This window comes from Erythrolamprus reginae, chromosome 5 (genome assembly GCF_031021105.1).
Source record: "Erythrolamprus reginae isolate rEryReg1 chromosome 5, rEryReg1.hap1, whole genome shotgun sequence".
In the NCBI taxonomy this organism is placed as follows: domain Eukaryota; kingdom Metazoa; phylum Chordata; class Lepidosauria; order Squamata; family Dipsadidae; genus Erythrolamprus; species Erythrolamprus reginae.
Genome location: NC_091954.1, coordinates 25,938,446 through 25,956,511, shown reverse-complemented (window position 1 = coordinate 25,956,511; position 18,066 = coordinate 25,938,446). Strand labels below are relative to the sequence as shown.

General features: G+C 41.5%; 1 protein-coding gene across 8 annotated transcripts in view; it reads right to left on the bottom strand.

The window, feature by feature from the left end:
• The window catches only part of SGMS1 (sphingomyelin synthase 1), a 140,683-nt gene that overhangs the window by 34,655 nt on the left and 87,962 nt on the right, over positions 1–18,066 (bottom strand). For 7 of the 8 annotated variants that reach the window (XM_070752254.1, XM_070752250.1, XM_070752253.1 and 4 more), the window contains one exon: positions 52–876. In XM_070752254.1, the coding sequence (XP_070608355.1) occupies positions 52–674 (623 nt within the window). In that variant the 5' untranslated portion in view covers positions 675–876. Of the gene's footprint in view, positions 1–51; positions 877–11,240; positions 11,296–18,066 lie in introns of all 8 variants that reach the window. The other variant, XM_070752255.1, reaches the window with a different exon arrangement.

Sequence of the window (18,066 nt, the reverse complement as noted above, 5' to 3'; positions counted from 1 at the left end):
CAAGCATTTATAAAAATAAAATCGGGAGCAACCACCACCTGTTTTACTTACTTGTATTTTAAAAGCAGCCACTGAACTAACCAAAATCCTACAAGGATCAAACCATTAATTTCACAGATAGAAAAGGCCCATTGAACCCGGTTAAAGTAATCAAAGAAAGCATCGGGAAGGGGCGGTTCCTCCTCTTTGGAAGGCACTCGTTCGTGGACAACTGAGATTGTCACCGTGGTCAGGAAGAAACAGCAGAGTGCATAAAGGAAAGCCAGAAATGTCTTCTCCCACTCTACAGGATACTGAGACCGTTCCAGATCTGGCATGGAGATTTTTATCATTTCTTTCCTGTAGCCATTCGGCACCCCGTTTGGTTTAGGGGCTTTGCTGAAGGCATTTTCATTGTCCGGGGCTTCTGTGCTGATGCTGAGGTGGCCATTGGCATGCCCGTTTTTGTGTGCCTCGATGTGGTGTTCTATTTTCAAAGTCTCTATCATGTCTAAGAGCCGCTGCCCGCTGTCAGAAGTCACTCGCGACAAAGGGGGTTTCTCAAAATCGGCCTGGGTCAGGTTGATCAAATCATGCCCAGAGGAATGCTTCAGCGGTTCACAGTATTCCGGCACCGCATTCTCCAACAACCAATCTGCCACTTCCTTGTGTGACCAGAGCTCGACTTCTTTCATTTCTTCAGAATGCTTGCATGGAGTCTTCTCAATTACTTTGAGGAGGACAACTGTCACTATTTTTGTAGAAAAGAAAATCCTTCTTTGGTTTGTTCATCCTGCTTAAGCCACAGCAGAAACCAGTTCTGCAGGCTGATGCAAAACAGCCTCAAATTGCTTGAAAATAGGGTAACTTCCTCCTGCGTCTGCAGTTGCTGTTTTCCTGGTTATTTAGAGAATGAAGAAAAAGATTAGCAGAGAAATTAGTTTCTACTCAAACATCCTTTTTAAAAAAAATGCCCAGCCCATTTACCAATCAGTGCCAATCAATAGCTTAATCCTATGCCATCTGAATCAGGGCTATTCCATGTATTTTACTACCTGATCTGATGGACAAGATAATACCTTCATTTTAATCTTACAGGAGCAATCAGATTTTTATCCCAAAGATCCTTCAAAGCACTTAAATTGGTGGGTGAGATAAGACAGGGCAAGCAAAACCTCATGGTTACTCAAACCCTGATCTCCTTAAAGACTATCTTGGATGGAGTATGCTGCCAGCAAAGCTACCTCCCTGTTATGTCACTTAACTACAGTCTTTCCAAATGGTACCTCGACTTACAACCGTCCATTTAGTGACCATTCCAAGTTACAATGGCACATAAAAAAGTGATTTACAATTGGCCTTTGCATTCATGGCCATTGCAACATCCCCACGATCACGTGATTAACATGTGGGTGTCTGGCAACTGGCATATATTTACAATGGATGAAGCATCACAGTGTTACGTGATCATTGTGTGTGACCTTCCCAGATGGTTTACGACTGTCAAAGTTAGTAGGAGAAGCCAGAATCATTTAATGAATATGTGAGTCCCTTAATTGATTTAAGGCAGCTACTCACTTAAAAATGGGGCAAAAGGGTCACAAAATCAGGCGCAACTTCAGTTGCTTAGCAACTGAAATTTTGTGTGATTGTGGTTATAAGTTGAGGACTACTTAGACAGAGAGCAGTGCATGAACTTTTGAGCAGGACAAGGGTGACTGGAGAAAGGTGTCTCAGTAGGCATGTCCAGAAATGCCTTCTGACCCTTTCTCCCTCTCCTTCCCTCCCTTCTTGATGGAAGATACAGCCTGACATTTTGGGATTCGGCTTTCAATTCCTAAAACAAATACAAATGGTTATTTCCTAAAAGTTATCCCAACACCATACCGCCCAATGCATGGCATAGAAAAAAACCATGCATATATCAAGAACATAAACATAACATGTTTCATTTACATGCAGTATTTATGAAGGACACTAAGGAAGGCAGAGAACTTAAAAACTGATCAAAATGATCAAAATATTTTCTACTGTAATATGGCAACAGTAGTAATTTTGCTGCCCCAACAATCAAGCCTGATACCATTTTGTTCTGGTTTCATTCAAACAATATCTAAATATAAAATGCAACATTAAAATTTCACGTACAAAGTAATTTTAAAGATTTAATTATCTGTAATAATTGTGCAGTATATGCAAAATATTATTATTATTACTACTATTATTATTACTATTATTATTACTATTATTATTATTATTACTATTATTATTATTATTATTAAATTTTATATGCCTTTCCTCTCCGAGAAGACCACTCCTCCCACCAGATCCATCCAAGAAAGGAGAGAGAGCGAGGTAGAAGCAGCAGCAAGCAACAGGCCGCCACCTCTTCCTTAAATTCCACCCTACACCACCTGAGAAAAGGAACTTCATTTTCTCATTTTTGCCACAGAATGTAGTGGTCTCTATCCTTAAGTACTGTTTCTAGTTAGGGGAGATGGCAGGGGCTCCGTTTCCAGCGCCTGGGACAGAGGGCAGTGTGCTCCGGTCAGCCTCTCATGATAGCAACAAAGAGGAGCAGTCGGGAAGGGGGGAAGCACCTCCAAGGTGGACAAGGAAACCAGGCCAGCCTCAAAAGCCAAACACTCAGTTATACTGAAATCTTTTGTGGGTTTTCCCCTCTGCTGATCAGAGCAGCCCATCAGCAGAGGGACTCTCTGAGAAGGTTAGGAGAAGCTGCCATTCATGTGTGAGAGAGTGTGTATGTGTGTGTGTGAGACAGCATATGTGTGTGAGACAGAGAGAGAGAGAAGAAAGAAAAAAAGACAGAGAAAGAGAGAAAGAAAAAGAGACTGAGAAAGAGAGAAAGAAGGAGAGGGAGGAAAGAGAAAGAAAGAGGAAGGAAGGGAGAAAGATTTTAAACAGTATGCGAAATTGCTCCTGCTTCTGAGCAGCCTCCTTCTACGGTAGCTAGTGCAAATTTCTAGTGCTTCTCTCTTCATTTCTATGAAACTACGGTAACATTTCCCGCCCAAGTCTTTGGCTTCCGAAGGCAGAATGAAAAGAGAAACACAACGTGCGCACACAGAAACCTCACCTCCCTCTCCAGTTATCACACTGAAAGAAACCTGAATTCAGTGAGCTTTCTTCCATCAATCTCTCTGGTATTAAAGCAATTAGGACTTCTGCCTCTGTTTCTCATCGTCAGATAGCAGAAGTCTTCAAACTTGGCAACTTTAAGACTTGTGGACTTCAATTCCCAGAATTCTCATAGCTGGCTGAAGAATTCTGAGAGTTGAAGCCCACAAGTCTTAAAGTTGTCAAGTTTGAAGACATCTGCACTAAAGCAACCCCCAGCCTTGTCTTGACTACAGAAGAAAATAAGTTTCATTTTCTGCTAGCTCATTTTTCTCTTTTTCCTTTCTGCAAGGGTGGAAGAGAGAGGCAGGGAACATGGTTCCTCTTTCCCTCCCATACCCCCTCCTCCTTCCCAAAGACTGCAACTTGTCAAAAATTTTCACGTTCCAGATCTGGCCAAAACCTTTCATACCTCCCATCTCTACCCCACCTGATCAGAAAGCCAGAGAGATTTTGGACAGACCGGTTCCAAACCCTAATTGGCTGCAGAAAAACGCAGGGGCTGACTTGGGATTGGGGCAGAGGGTATTTCAATGTCAAATTTATTTATGTATTTATGTGTTTATGTATTTGATTGATTGATTGATTGATTGATTGATTGATTGATTTGTATGCTGCCCCTCTCCAAATGCTGGTGGAGTTGTCTTATTGTTTAATCCTCAGTGCCTTTTGCTTCCAAAGAGAGAGGGGCAACTTGCAGCCAAACCATCCTTTGTAGAATGAGTGGAAACACATACATAGAGAGGGAGGGGGGGAGAGAAAGATTGATCACTGGTATGTGATGTTTTGTTTAAATACAGAAAAAGAAGCGGTCTTGTGATCTTTGATTTTTAGGCTTGCTGTCAAACATCAGCCATAATACTAATTACTGTTTTGAAAAATATGTAGGTGGTATTACACAAATGGTTATTTTATATGTGAAATTATGACTGAAATATTTCTGCACATATATTGGTTCTGTCTGGAAGTTCCTCCTTAGTTTTAAGTTGCTTCTCTCTTTGTTCAGTTTCCATCCATTACTTCTTGTTTTGCCTTCTGATGCTTTGGAAAATTAAATCAAATTAACAGATTAATAGAGTTGGAAGGAACTTAGTAGGTCTTCTAATCCAACCCCTTGCTCAAACAGGAGATTCTGCATCATTTCTGGCAATGGCAGTCCAATCTCTTCTTGAAAGTCTCAAATGGTGAAGTGCCCACAACTTCCAAGGGCAAGCTGTTCCATTGGTTGATTGTTCTCACTGTTAGAAAGTTCCTCCTTATTTCTAGGTTGAATGTCTATTTGATCAATTTCCATTCATTATTCATTGTCTGGCCTTCCGGTGCTTTGGAGAATAGGTTGACTCCTTCCCCTCTGTGGCAGCCCCTCAAATATTGGAACACTGCTATCATGTCTCCCCTGGTCCTTCTCTTCGCTAGACACTCCATGCCCAGTTCCTGCAACCGCTCTTTATATATTTTAGATTAGATTAGATTAGAGGAGGAGTTCCGGTGCTAGAGGTGAGGAGATGGAGGATTTGCCTCTCCTCTGAGACAACGGCAAAAGTCATCAAAAAATGAGTCAATCCAGATCAGACATTGTCTGACTCCTTCTGGTTTTTCAGCCCTCCATGTTGGGGGCTCAGAATTGAATGCTGCTGTGTTATGTTGTGTGGCGCTAGGGACAAAATAGCCTCGAGAAACTGCCTGAGTAGCAGAAGATGGTGGCTGTTCCCGGATGCCCGATGCCGAGGTGGAAAGAAAAGAGCGGAGAAAAACTTGGTAAACAAACCGACCTTCTTAGTGAGGCACCAGGAAGTGAGAGTGACTGGTGCCGAAGTGACAGAGCAGATAGAGGAACCGAGAGGCCAGAGCAGAGGCCAGCGCAGAGGCCGGGACATATCTGACTGCTTTGTGAGACTGAGGACACCGAGGGTGCAGGCCGGTGGGAGCATTTCCTGTCGGCGCCGGAGGTCGTTCGAGGAGAACGAAGGAGTTAGGGATACCATCTGGTGGGCGAACAACAGCAGCCCAATCCCCTGTATGGCACCAGTAAGTGAGAGTTACTGCTGCCAAGGGGGGACGAAGGAGGCGGTGTCGGAATGTGGAGGAATGAGTTGGGTCCGCCGTGTAGAGTTGAGGACACTGGCTGGGATTAGATCAAAAGAACAGAGTGGATAGAACTGGGGGAGAGTGAACAATGGGAACTGAACTGCCGAAGGCCATCAAGGCCAATTAAACTGGGGGTATTAGCAAATGTTAAGATCGTTGCTTTGTCATCTTCCTCCCCCTGCTTCCATCTTCTGTATTCCCTATTGAATAACATTGAAGAACTGCGCCCCTAGTGGATGATTTTATAACACAACAGACTTAAAGAAGGATTTACTAAAGACATTATTATCATCCTGACCTGGATTGATTGATTGACTGATGAATTTTGAACTACTTATTTAAGAACTCATTTTATATTAACTGATCCTAATTTATATTATTGTCTCAGTTTAATTTTATAATTGACCGGTTAACCTTTTTTAATTAATTAATTAATTTTTTAATTTTTGTATAATTTTTATATTTACTTCAATTTGCCATCACTCGGCGGTTCCTCTGGACTAGCACAGGAGTTCATGGCCACCATAACAACCATGGACCTGACTCAAGTAGTTCAGGGTCCGACTCACGAGGGGGGGCACACACCCGACATGGTATTCCTCTCGGAGCAATTGAGTAATTGTCTGAGACTAAGGGGCTTAAAAACATTGCCTTTGTCATGGTCAGACCATTTCCTACTGCGGCTTGATTTCCTGGCTCCAATCCTCCCCCGCAGGGAGGCGGAACCGATTAGGAGGTTCCGCCCCAGATGCCTGATGGACCCAGAGCGCTTTCAGAGGGCGCTTGGGGTTTTACCAGATTCACTCGTCCACAGCTCAGTGGAGACTCTTGCTGAGGCCTGGAACAAGGCTGCAGCGGAGGCTCTTGACCGAATTGCGCCATTGTGACCTCTCTGTGGCACTAGACCCTGTAGAGCTCCATGGTTGAATGAGGAGCTCGGGGAGTTGAAACGTCTAGAGAAACGATGGAGAAAGAGTAAGTCCAAATCCGATCGAATACTTGTAAGAGCTTTTATTAAGACCTACAAAGTGGCGCTCAATGCGGCAAGATGCGCATACCATGCCACCTTGATTGCATCAGCAGAATCCCGCCTGGCCACTCTGTTTAGGGTGACCCACTCCCTTCTAAATCAGTGGGGAGTTGGGGAGCTCTTGCAGGGCAGTGCCAAGGAATTTAACTCGTTTTTCACTGATAAAGTCGCTCGGATCTGGGCGGACCTCGACTCCAATTGTATAGCAGTATCGGCTGAAAACAAGTCAGTCGAGGTGACTGGGGCTAAATGACTTTGTCCATCTGTCTGGGAGGAGTTTCACTTGGTGACACCTGATGAAGTGGACAAGGCCATTGGAGCTGTGAGTTCCGCCACCTGTTTACTGGATCCGTGTCCCTCTTGGTTGGTTTTGGCCAGCCGAGAGGTGACACGGAGCTGGGTCCAGGAGATTGTCAACGCCTCCTTGGAGAGGGGGTCCTTTCCAGCTCCTTATAAGGAGGCACTTGTGCGCCCCCTCCTCAAGAAGCCTTCCCTGGACCCAGCCGTGTTTAATAACTACCATCCAGTCTCCAACCTTCCCTTTATGAGGAAGGTTGTTGAGAAGGTGGTGGCGCTTCAACTCCAGCGGTCCTTGGAGGAAGCTGATTATCTAGGCCCTCAGCAGTCTGGATTCAGGACCGGCGACAGCATGGAAACTGCTTTGGTCGCGTTGATGGATGATCTCTGTCGGGCCCGGGACAGGGGCTTGTCCTCTGTCCTGTTGCTTCTTGTCCTCTTAGCGGCTTTCGATACCATCGACCATAGTATCCTTCTGCGCCGGCTGGAGGGGTTGGGAGTGGGAGGCACTGTTCTCCAGTGGTTCTCATCCTACCTCTCTGGTCAGTCGCAGTCGGTGTTAGTGGGGGGTCAGAGGTCAACCTCTAGGTCTCTCCCTTATGGGGTGCCTCAGGGTTCAGTCCTCTCCCCCCTATTTAATATCTACATGAAACTGCTGGGTGAGATCATCCAAGGGCATGGGGTGAGGTATCATCAGTATGCCGATGATACCCAGTTATACATCTCCACCCCATGTCCAGTCAATGAAGCAGTGGAAGTGATGTGCCAGTGCCTGGAGGCTGTTGGGGTCTGGATGGGTGTCAACAAGCTCAAACTCAACCCAGACAAGATGGAGTGGCTGTGGGTCTTGCCTCTCAAGGACAATTCCATCTGTCCATCCATTACCCTGGGGGGGAGGAATTATTGACCCCCTCAGAGAGGGTTCGCAACTTGGGCGTCCTCCTCGATCCACAGCTAACATTGGAACACATCTTTCAGCTGTGGCAAGGAGGGCGTTTGCCCATGTTCGCCTGGTGCACTAGTTGCGGCCCTATTTGGACAGGGAGTCATTGCTCACAGTCGCTCATGCCCTCATCACCTCGAGGTTTGATTACTGCAATGCTCTCTACATGGGGCTACCTTTGAAAAGTGTTCAGAAACTTCAGATCATGCAGAATGCAGCCGCGAGAGCCATCGTGGGGCTTCCCAGATTCGCCAACGTTTCTACAACACTCTGTGGCCTGCACTGGCTGCCGATCAGTTTCCGGTCACAATTCAAAGTGTTGGTTATGACCTTTGAAGCCCTACGTGGGATAGGACCAGAGTACCTCCAGAACCGCCTGCTACCGGTACCGCACGAATCCCAGTGACCGATAAGGTCCCACAGAGTTGGCCTTCTCCGGGTCCCGTCGACTAAACAATGTCGTTTGGCGGGCCCCGGGGAAAGAGCCTTCTGTGTGGCGGCTCCGGCCCTCTGAAATCAACTCCCCCTGGAAATTAGAACTGCCCCCACCCTCCTTGTCTTTTGTAAATTACTCAAGAGCCACCTATATCGCCAGGCAGGGGGAACTGAGACACCTCCCCCAGGCTTTTATATTTTATATTTGGTGTGTATGTGTTGTTTGGTTTTAAATGATGGGGTTATATATGTTTTTTCTCTTTTAATATTAGATTTGTTCCACTGTAACATTGTTTTTATTATTGTTGTGAGCCGCCCCGAGTCTTCGGAAAGGGGCGGCATACAAATCTAATAAATTATTATTATTATTATTAATTATTATTATTTTAGTCTCCAGTCTCCTGATTATCCTGGTCGCTCTCCTCTGCACTTTTTCTAGAGTCTCAATATCATTTTTATAGTGTGGTGATCAAAACTGGATGCAATACTCCAGGTGTGGTCTAACTAAGGCTTTAGAGAATGTTATTAGTATCTCACTTGATCTAAATTGTATCCCTCTGTTAATGCAATTTAGGATTGCATTTGCTTTTTTGACTGCTGCTGCACACTTACTGGGTCATGGTAAGCTGGTTGTCCACTAGGACTCCAAAATCCCTCTCAAAGTCACTGCTATTAAGCCTAGTTTCACCCAGTTTATATGTATACTTTTAGGAGGTTTGCCTATGTGTGGGACTTTACTTATCTCTACATTGAATTTCATTTTGCTAGCTAGGGCATTACATTAAATACATTGCTCCCCCCCCCTTCTTTCTGGCAGCCCCTTAAAAGCCTGTGGCCTATCACACTCTTGGGCACAGCATGTGAGCCATTTCCTCCTTTCAGTGGTCCATGAAAGTACATCTATATTATGTAGATAATAAAGTTGATGTGAGTACAGGGTGTCCAAGGAGAAAGCATTTTGAAATTCCCTAACATTTCCCTGATATTTCCCTGCAACTTGCAAACTAGTTAAGGCATGGTCATAGATGACATCGGATTAAACAGCTAAGCTGTGGAGAAATATTGGTAGCTGAGGAAGCAAGCTGTTGTGACAGTTATACTCATTTTTCCTTGACTCTGCCAGGCAGCGCAATCCATTTTTAAAAACATTTTTTCCCCTAACTTTTAAACATTTTAATACAATTTGGTTTCTTCCACGATTTATTCTATTTTTTTCACGAATTCCCTGATAATTCCCCGATATTTCCCGAACTGCCAATTTCCATAATTCCCTGATTTCCCTGTTTTCCAGGTTTGGAATGACATTGAGTTGGCCACACCCATTCAGACACATGACCATCAAGCCACACCCAGCATCACATGACCATCAAGCCACACCCACAAAATAAGCCACACCAACAGAACTGGTAGTAAAAAAAAATTAGAACCCACTCCTGCCAAGGAAATTCTTATTATTATTATTTATTAGATTTGTATGCTGCCCCTCTCCGAAAACTCGGGTTGGCTCACAACAAAACAATACCACAGTACATTACAAATCTAATAATAAAATGTAAAAATCAATTAAAAAACATTAATAAACAGTTAGTTACCAAAATGTGTTAGTATGCACAATCTTGCACCACAGGGTTAGACCTTACTTGCAATAAGAATGATACTAATCAAAACTAATCCTTTCACTGAATTCATAATGAAAAAATAAGCTTTCTAGAAAGACCATGTGGCAATATGAGTCTATAGAGAGGGGCGGCATACAAATCAAATCAAATCAAATCAAATCAATAAATATAAATTAAAATAAAATAAAAATGTCTACCATGATTTTCAGTACATAAATTTGTTCGAATTTCCAACCAAATTGGATTTCTAGTTAAATGCAAATACAAATAGGGAGCTGAAACTCGGAGTTAGTGATGAAGGAGTTTTCTCCTCTTCCTCCTTTGAACCATAAACAACACAGAGCAGGGGTAAGCAAAGCTGGCTCTTCTATGACTTGTGGACTTCAACTCCCAGAGTTCCTGAGCCAATCATGCTAGCTCAGGAATCCTGGGACTTGAATTCCACATGTCATAGAAGAGCCAACTTTGCCTATCCGTGACAGAGAGAAGAGTGTGATACGTCTGAATGCTATAAAACCAGGTGGTGGTGGTGGTGATGTCAAACATGCGGTCCATGTGCCAGATGCATCACACACTGCCCACGCCCATGCCCAATTTAGCAAAAGGGGGGAAAGTCGCAATACTTCACGTGATAGCACTGTGATGACACCATGCTATAAAGTGTATTAACTTAAAGGCGAGTTTCACTAAGATATTTAAGCTAAACATATTACATATTCGTTCAATAGCTAATTTTAAAATGATTAAAAGCCCTTCATGGCTGGAAGGACATTTGTTAAGAAAATGAAATTAATGCATGATGTTTAGTCAGGTTATTATTTGAAGAAATAACCACAAATCAGATTTCTTGAGTATGATTAATTCAGGTGTTTGCCATTCCTGTTAAAGTGATATGACACAATGAAAACAGAAACATTAATTTTCTTCCTAAAGCATTATGTTGCCAAAATATTGTAATAAAAAGTTGACATCTTTGGAAAAGTGAATAAAGTTAAGGAAAGAATATGTAAGTAATATAAACTGGCAGAGAATATATATTTCAAGTAATTTAGCAAAAACTTCCCTACCCCCAAACAAAAGAGAATATATTCAGTTATAATTCAATGCTCTTGTTTCATAGAATCATTGATAATGTGTTCATGTTGGAAATTGTGGTTGCAAATAACTTCTGTGCTTGCACCGGGAAATTAAGCTTAGTTGCACAAAGAGCAACTCTGTGCAGTGATTGGAAAACAACTGAAATATGAAACTGCCATGTTCCTATCACATTTTACAAGTTGGTCTCCCATGTCACCACAAATCGCTATTCTGAAGATAACAGATCACGTACTGATATGGATGATGAAATTTTAAGCTCTGGAGGACACAGGGTTTTGTATTTCTGGTATCTGAGCACAATTAAAGTTTCGTCGGTGGCTCAAACAGGGACAACAGTTAATGAACTCTGGTGTGTCACTCAAAATATCATGGCATGTCACCTTTCACATGTCATAGGTTTGCCATCAATGCATTGTAGCCTGAGGTAAATTCTGTGAGATGAACTTTTGCTCTAATGTGCCTGAAACAGAATAACAATGCATAGAGTTGTCTGTCTCACTAAGCAAATTTCTACAATACAAGGACCGCTGTTTTCTTTCTTCTTGGCATAGGTTAATTCTTGAGAGCAATTTCTTTAAAAAGCTTTAAAAGTTAATATTTACTCCATGCATACCTTTCGATGTTGCAAGGATGAAGACTTATATTGTCCCCAATGAGCTGGTCTTGTTCTAAGAAGAAAAAATCACTGATCCATAGTGGTGATCAAGAAATACAGTCCATAAGGGAGCAAATGTATTTCTATTTTATGTTCATAACTAATGTAGAAGGATAAGACAGCCTTAAGTCTATCTTTTCAGATATGTTAAAGCAGCCTACATGCAACCTTGGGGAAAAGAGCTAGTAGTGATTACACTTGTGAAAAAGACAATTACATTCTTTATATAGCAATTAATCCTGGACGCAGATGGGTTTTGCTTGGTTTATCACATGATTTTTAGTTTAAGTGACTATGCAGCTAATTTCTGAGTAAACAAAACTCATTTAGTAGGTCTGGATGCTAAGGAAGATTGCCTCATGCTGATATTCTTCTTTTCACTCAGAAAGAACAGATAAAGGAAACAAATAGCTCTTTAAAGGAAAGAATAGTCTTTTTGTGACTGCTTTTTCAAAAGTTTCCTAAATGAAGAAAAATTAGAATGCCCAATGAAGAAATTGCAGTTCATAGAAAAATGATTATTTCCGGTTTTGCCATAAATCAAATAGGGGACTAGATGTAGAGATTTGGACTTAATTTAGCGAGTTACCTCTGTCACTATGTATTCTATCCAGTCTACCAACTACAGGTTTTAAATACTGTACTGTAATTCCCCTTACTAGGATATTAATTCTTTTAATTTCCCTATCAGCTGAACTACTCTGAAACAGAGGAACTAATTCTTCCTGCACAAAACCAAGTCTCAAGAACAAATTCATACAAAGCCAAAATGCCACCTTTGCAAAGAAGCTGAAGAAACAGTGGGCCATTTGGTAAGTGCTGCAAGATCACACAGACTAACCAAAAACAACAGCAGGACAAAGTAGCAACAATGGTGTATTAGATTAGAAGATCTGTAAGAAATACCACCTGCCTGCAGAGTGGGACAGATGGGACCATAAAATTGACAAAGTAATGGAAAATGAAGAAGCTAAAGTGTTATGGGACTTTAGAATTTAAATACCTGCCACATAACCTCCCAGACTTAATGATTGACTATAAGGCAAAAAAACTCTGGATACTGGATGTAGCAGTACCTGTAGACATAGAAGAGGAAGACCTGAAGACAATAACAGAGTACTGAGACCTCCAAACAGGAATAGAATCACTGTGGCAAAAGCAAACAAATATAATGTTCTGTCGGGCTCTCTGGTAGGCTCCTCCCGAAAATTCACAGGTACAAATTTCAGACACACACACATTTGAAAATAAAAAACAATGTTCTTTATAATGAAAATTCACTTAAACTAAGCCCTCTTTTGATATAACAAAGAGCACTCGTCTCCAAACAAACTGGTAATTTGTACAAGTCCCTTATCAGTTCTGTGATACTTAGCTTGCACCTGTAAGGCAATTCACAGTCCTTCTTTTTTCACAAAGTGAAACACACTTTGCTCTGGTTTAGTTTCAAAGCGGGAAAAAATCAGCACATAAATGGTCAAAGTCAGTAAAGCAGTCACGAAACACAACAATCAGATAATCCTCCACAATGGCCAAACCCACAGGCTGCTCTTTATAGCAGCCTCACTAATTACCACAGCCCCACCCAACCACAAGTGGCCTCATTTTCTTTGATAATAATCTCTCGTTGTTGCCTATGCATCGCTCTCCGCATGTGTGGCTGTATCATTAACTCTTGTTCTGAATCCAAGGAGGAGCTAGATAATTGATCTCCTTCTGAGCTGTCTGCCACACTCTCCTCCTCCCTGTCACTCATGTCTTCTTGGTCAGAGGAGCCTTCATCATCAGATTCCATGGGAGGGGGGGACAGGTCTGCAGCATGTGGATGTCTCCCCCACATCCACAGTCCTTGGGGCAGGAGCTGGGCCAGAGCTAACCACAACATATAATATCAATAATAATAGACACCTGTAATCCCAAAACAACTGGATCACCACTTGAATGCCTTCAGCATTGACAAAATCACTATTACTCACTTATAAAAACCTGGTTTACTCAAACAGCTTATATCCTGGGATTATATCTTTTTAACACCATCAAATAGCAGCATCTGCCTATCCCAGGTCCTACTCAGCAAATTGATAAAAATGCCAAACCCAGTCCAAACATCTAGCTGATAGTCTAACAAATCATATAAAAGATGTTTTAAAATTTTTTTTAAATGAAATAAGCACATATTTAAACATTGAGCAGTACAATATTTATTTATTTATTGGATTTGTATGTCGCCCCTCTCCAAGGACTCGGGGCGGCTCACAAAATATATACGAAAAAACTTCAGCCAAATTTAAAAAAAATCTTACTATAAAGGTGTTCTATTATTTACAATTTTATTTATACCTCAAATTTATATAGCAACCCATTTTATCACAAGTGACTCTAGATTCCACAGGGTCGGCCTTCTTCAGGTCTCAAAACGTATAAGAGTGTTTGCCTCTGGGACTCAACATAACAGGAAAAGCTAACACAGCAATCAAACGAACGGCGACAGCTAATTTGTGCCATTTGGCAGGATCGCAAGGGAGGGCCTTTTCTGTGGCGGCTCCGGCACTCTGGAACCAATTACCTCCAGAGATCCACACTGCCCCCACCTTTCTAGCCTTCTGGAAAGCCTTAAAAACTTGGCTTTCCCAGCAGGCTTTTGGGGGGGGGGAAAGAGGATGAGCAATAACATCTAGCTCCAGCCCAGAAATACAAATGTTTTTATTAAGGGGATTTTATATTGTTTTTATATGATTTTTTTACTGATTGTAGTAATCAGTAGTCTGAAGGAGTTGGACAGCTCAAAAAAATTAATTAAATTAAGTTAAGTTAAGTTAAATTAAATTTTTAATTGGATTTGTATGCCGCCCCTCTCCGTAGAGTCGGGGCGGCTAACAACAACAATAAAAAACAGCATGTAGATCCAATACTAAAACAACTTAAAAACCCTTATTGTAAAACTAATCATACATACAAGCAAACATACCATGCATAAATTGTAAAGGCCTAGGGGGGAAAAGTATCTCAATTCCCCCATGCCTGATGGCAGAGGTGGGTTTTAAGGAGCTTACGAAAGGCGAGGATGGTGGGGGCAATTCTAATCTCGGGGGGGAGTTGGTTCCAGAGGTCCGGGGCCGCCACAGAGAAGGCTCTTCCCCTGGGCCCCGCCAAACGACATTGTTTGGTTGACAGGACCTGGAGAAGACCCACTCTGTGGGACCTAACTGGTCACTGGGATTCGTTCAGCAGAAGGCGGTCCCTGAGATGATCTGGTCCGGTGTCATGAAGGGCTTTATAGGTAATAACCAACACTTTGAATTGTGACCGGAAACTGATCGGCAACCAAATACAAATACAAACTACAAATGGAGAAAGTAACTATATTAGTCATAAATAGGAGGGCACATTAAAATATCACTAGTCCCCTGGGATTCTAAGCCTGCTGGCATAATCAGATCTTGAGGGAACCTTCCTAAATATCAATAGGGAAGTGTGCTAACCTCACTTTGGGGGGAAGGGGGATAACCAGGGGTGGGCTACAGCCTGGATTGTGGGGGGGATGCAGTGGGGTAGCGAAAATGAAGCTCCAGCCCAGAGCACACAATTTGCACTGAAAGATGCTGAAAGAAAATGCAGGGCGTCCTGAATAAGTCACGCCCATGGTGTGGTAGTAAAAATTTAGGTAGCAGAGTGGTCTATGCCTTGGAATACACTACCTGATTCTGGGGTTTCATAAGGCAAGCACCAAAACCACATACGTTAATTGCTTATTCAAAAGATTACAAGCAGAATTTGTTTGCACATTTTGGTGGAGGAAATTACACAAATATGGAAAGCCATCAAAAAGAACAAATCTTTCATGCTTCCCCTTATAACTACTGTTTTTGCAATCTACAATTTGCTAGCTGTGCAAAATAATAGTCCTGAGTGGGTGGGAAGTTTCCCATATGAAGTTAAAATATGTCTTTTTTTTTACACCCACTGAGCATCCACACCCAACATATTTGAGATAACTGCTTTTATTTTATCACCAGAGCTCCTCCCATAGGTTTTATTTCTCTTGTTGCTTCCTGTGATACTATTTTTATGTTGGATGAGTCATTCATTATTGGAAGCAGCAAGGAATGGTTGCAATTAAGATTACAACATGGATGCTCTGATAATTTAAAGTAGACATCCCCCCATCCCCACCTAAAAGCACATTGTAACTGCCATCACTCCCAGCTAGTAGCGGCTGGTCACTAAACTCACCCAACCATGTGACTCAGAGAAACAGTAGATAAAATCCTTCCTGTGTTTATCACATTCACACAAACAGGAACAGATAACAGAAAACAAGAAGAAAACAGAGCAGAAGCACCCACGACTACAGTAATATGCAACAGATTTGCACACATCCTAATTAGTCGCTGAGAAGAAAGTACACAGACATATATACACAAACATACCTTTTCTACACATATATTACTTCATTCCATCAAGGATGCCACTAACTGGGACCCCTAAAACTGCTGGGAAAATGGTTGGAAGGAATTTCAGAAGACAAACTCTCCCTGTTTCCCTGTCTTGCATTATATGGAGCATATCCTACATTTCCACAATCACAGCAAGCTACATACCACAAAAAAACTATGGAAAAAATGTGAGCAGGAAACTCTAGTTTAAAATATGGAAATACCTGATGAAATGTTATTTGTTTATTGAGTTGCAAATGGAAACACACTGGCCAAAGTGGTGGAAAATGATGGAAATATTAGTTTGAGAAAGAATGTGTCCTTTCAAATACATAACACGGAGTAAAATAGTCAGGAAACACAAATATATATACAACCATGCACATTTTCATGCATCCCCAAAGAAAGAGAACAATAATATGAAGAGCTATAATTACTGTATTTTTCAGACTATAGGATGCACCAGTATATAAGACGCACCAGGATTTCGAAGAGTAAGTAAGAGTAAGTAAGAAAAAAAGATTTTGTCCTTTCTGGTCCCCACGATCACTCTGCAGGCCTCCCAAACCCTCTGCGTGCCCCATTTTTTGCAAACACGGGCCAATTTTTACCCGTTTTCGTGGAAAATGAATGTATAGGGGGTTTGGGAGGCTTGCAGAATGCTTCTGGGGGCTGGAGAAAGGTAAAAATGACATTTTTGTGAAAAATGACCCTCTCCCACCCATTTTTCACAAAAATAGGGGCATTTTTGCCTTCCCCTAGGCCTAGGAGCACTCTGCAGACCTCCCAAACCTTCTGTGAACCCCGTTGTTCGTAAACAGGCCCATTTTTTGCAAAATGGGATGTGAGGATGGGGCTTCAGGATGACAAAAATGACTATATTCTGGCTATATTCTGGAATAAATGGCTATATTCTGGAATCAGTTCCCCCTGGAGATTCGTACTGCTCCCACCCTCCTCGCCTTCTGCAAGAATCTGAAAACCTATTTATGCCATCAGGCTTAGGGCCACTAAACCCTAGCTTACGGCCAACAAGTATATGGTATGTTTGTTGTCTAAATCTGAATTAATTGTTTTTAGAATGGTTTTTAGTTTAGTTATTTATAATAATTGGATTTCAGATGTTTCACTGTATATTGTTTTATGATATGTTGTGAGATACACCAAGTCCTCGGAGGGGGCAGCATACAAGTCCAGTAAGTAAGTAAGTAAGTAAGTAGTAAGTAAGTAAGTAAGTAAGTAAGTAAGTAAGTAAAAGAAATAAAAGAATTCAGTGTATAATATGCACCATCATTTCCACCCTCTTTTGGGGTGGAAAGGGTGCATTTTATACTCCGAAAAATACGGTACTTATATTTGAAATTGGATTTACAAATTGTAAACATGTCATTTCATGCAGTCTATTGAGGTAGGCCAGGTCAGGAAATAGACTCTACACGGACTATTAAATCTCTATTGTTGCAAGGGATAATAACACACTCTTTGCTAGAGATTTTCTCTTCTGACAATTAAGGCGTGGCAATCTTCGGTTTCTATTTCTCTCCCTCCTTTCATTCAGAGATACATTGATGTTTATGCAATTTGTCCTTGCATTCCTTCTTTGTGGTTATTGGTACACTACTCTTCATTTCTTTTATTTTTTCAATCCCCAACAAATGTTTAAAAAATGTTAGCATTCTTGGCATGATAAAAATACATTTTTAATTTGGTATACTAAATAATACATTTCTCATAATTATGCTCTCCTTTATTTTCTACTTCTTTCAATACTGAGCCATTGTACAGGAAGGAGATGTGGTTAGCAGGAAGATAGATACTTAAAAATACTCCTCCCTCCACCACTGTTCTCATTTAGAAAACACCCACATTTAATACCCACATTAAAATGTGAATTGAAAAGACGAGCAGAGTATAAAAATCATCAGAATTCCAGCAAGTAATGCCTGGATTTTTAAAAACATGCTGTTCAGTTCAAATAGGAGAAACTGAAGAGGAATAACCAAGTATAAGTGTGACCCAATTGCTAATTCCAACCATTGTTTTGGCCAAATCTGTTTTTGTTTTCTTCCTCTACTTGCTACATTAGAACACAGCCATACTGCTCTCCAAAACCTAGACACAACACTGAATGAGTAACGAAACATTTTATGAGCATTTGAAATTAAGATTTTAGCACAAAGAAATCATTCTTACAGAACTGCTTATAACTACAAGCAGAAAAGCAATGTAAACATGAGAGCTAATTGTGTGGTAGAAGTTTCCTTAGCAACAATCTACTTATCAGAACTACTAAACAAAACTTAAATATAAGGATACATAAACATTCACGCGCAAAGCCCTGTGGTTAT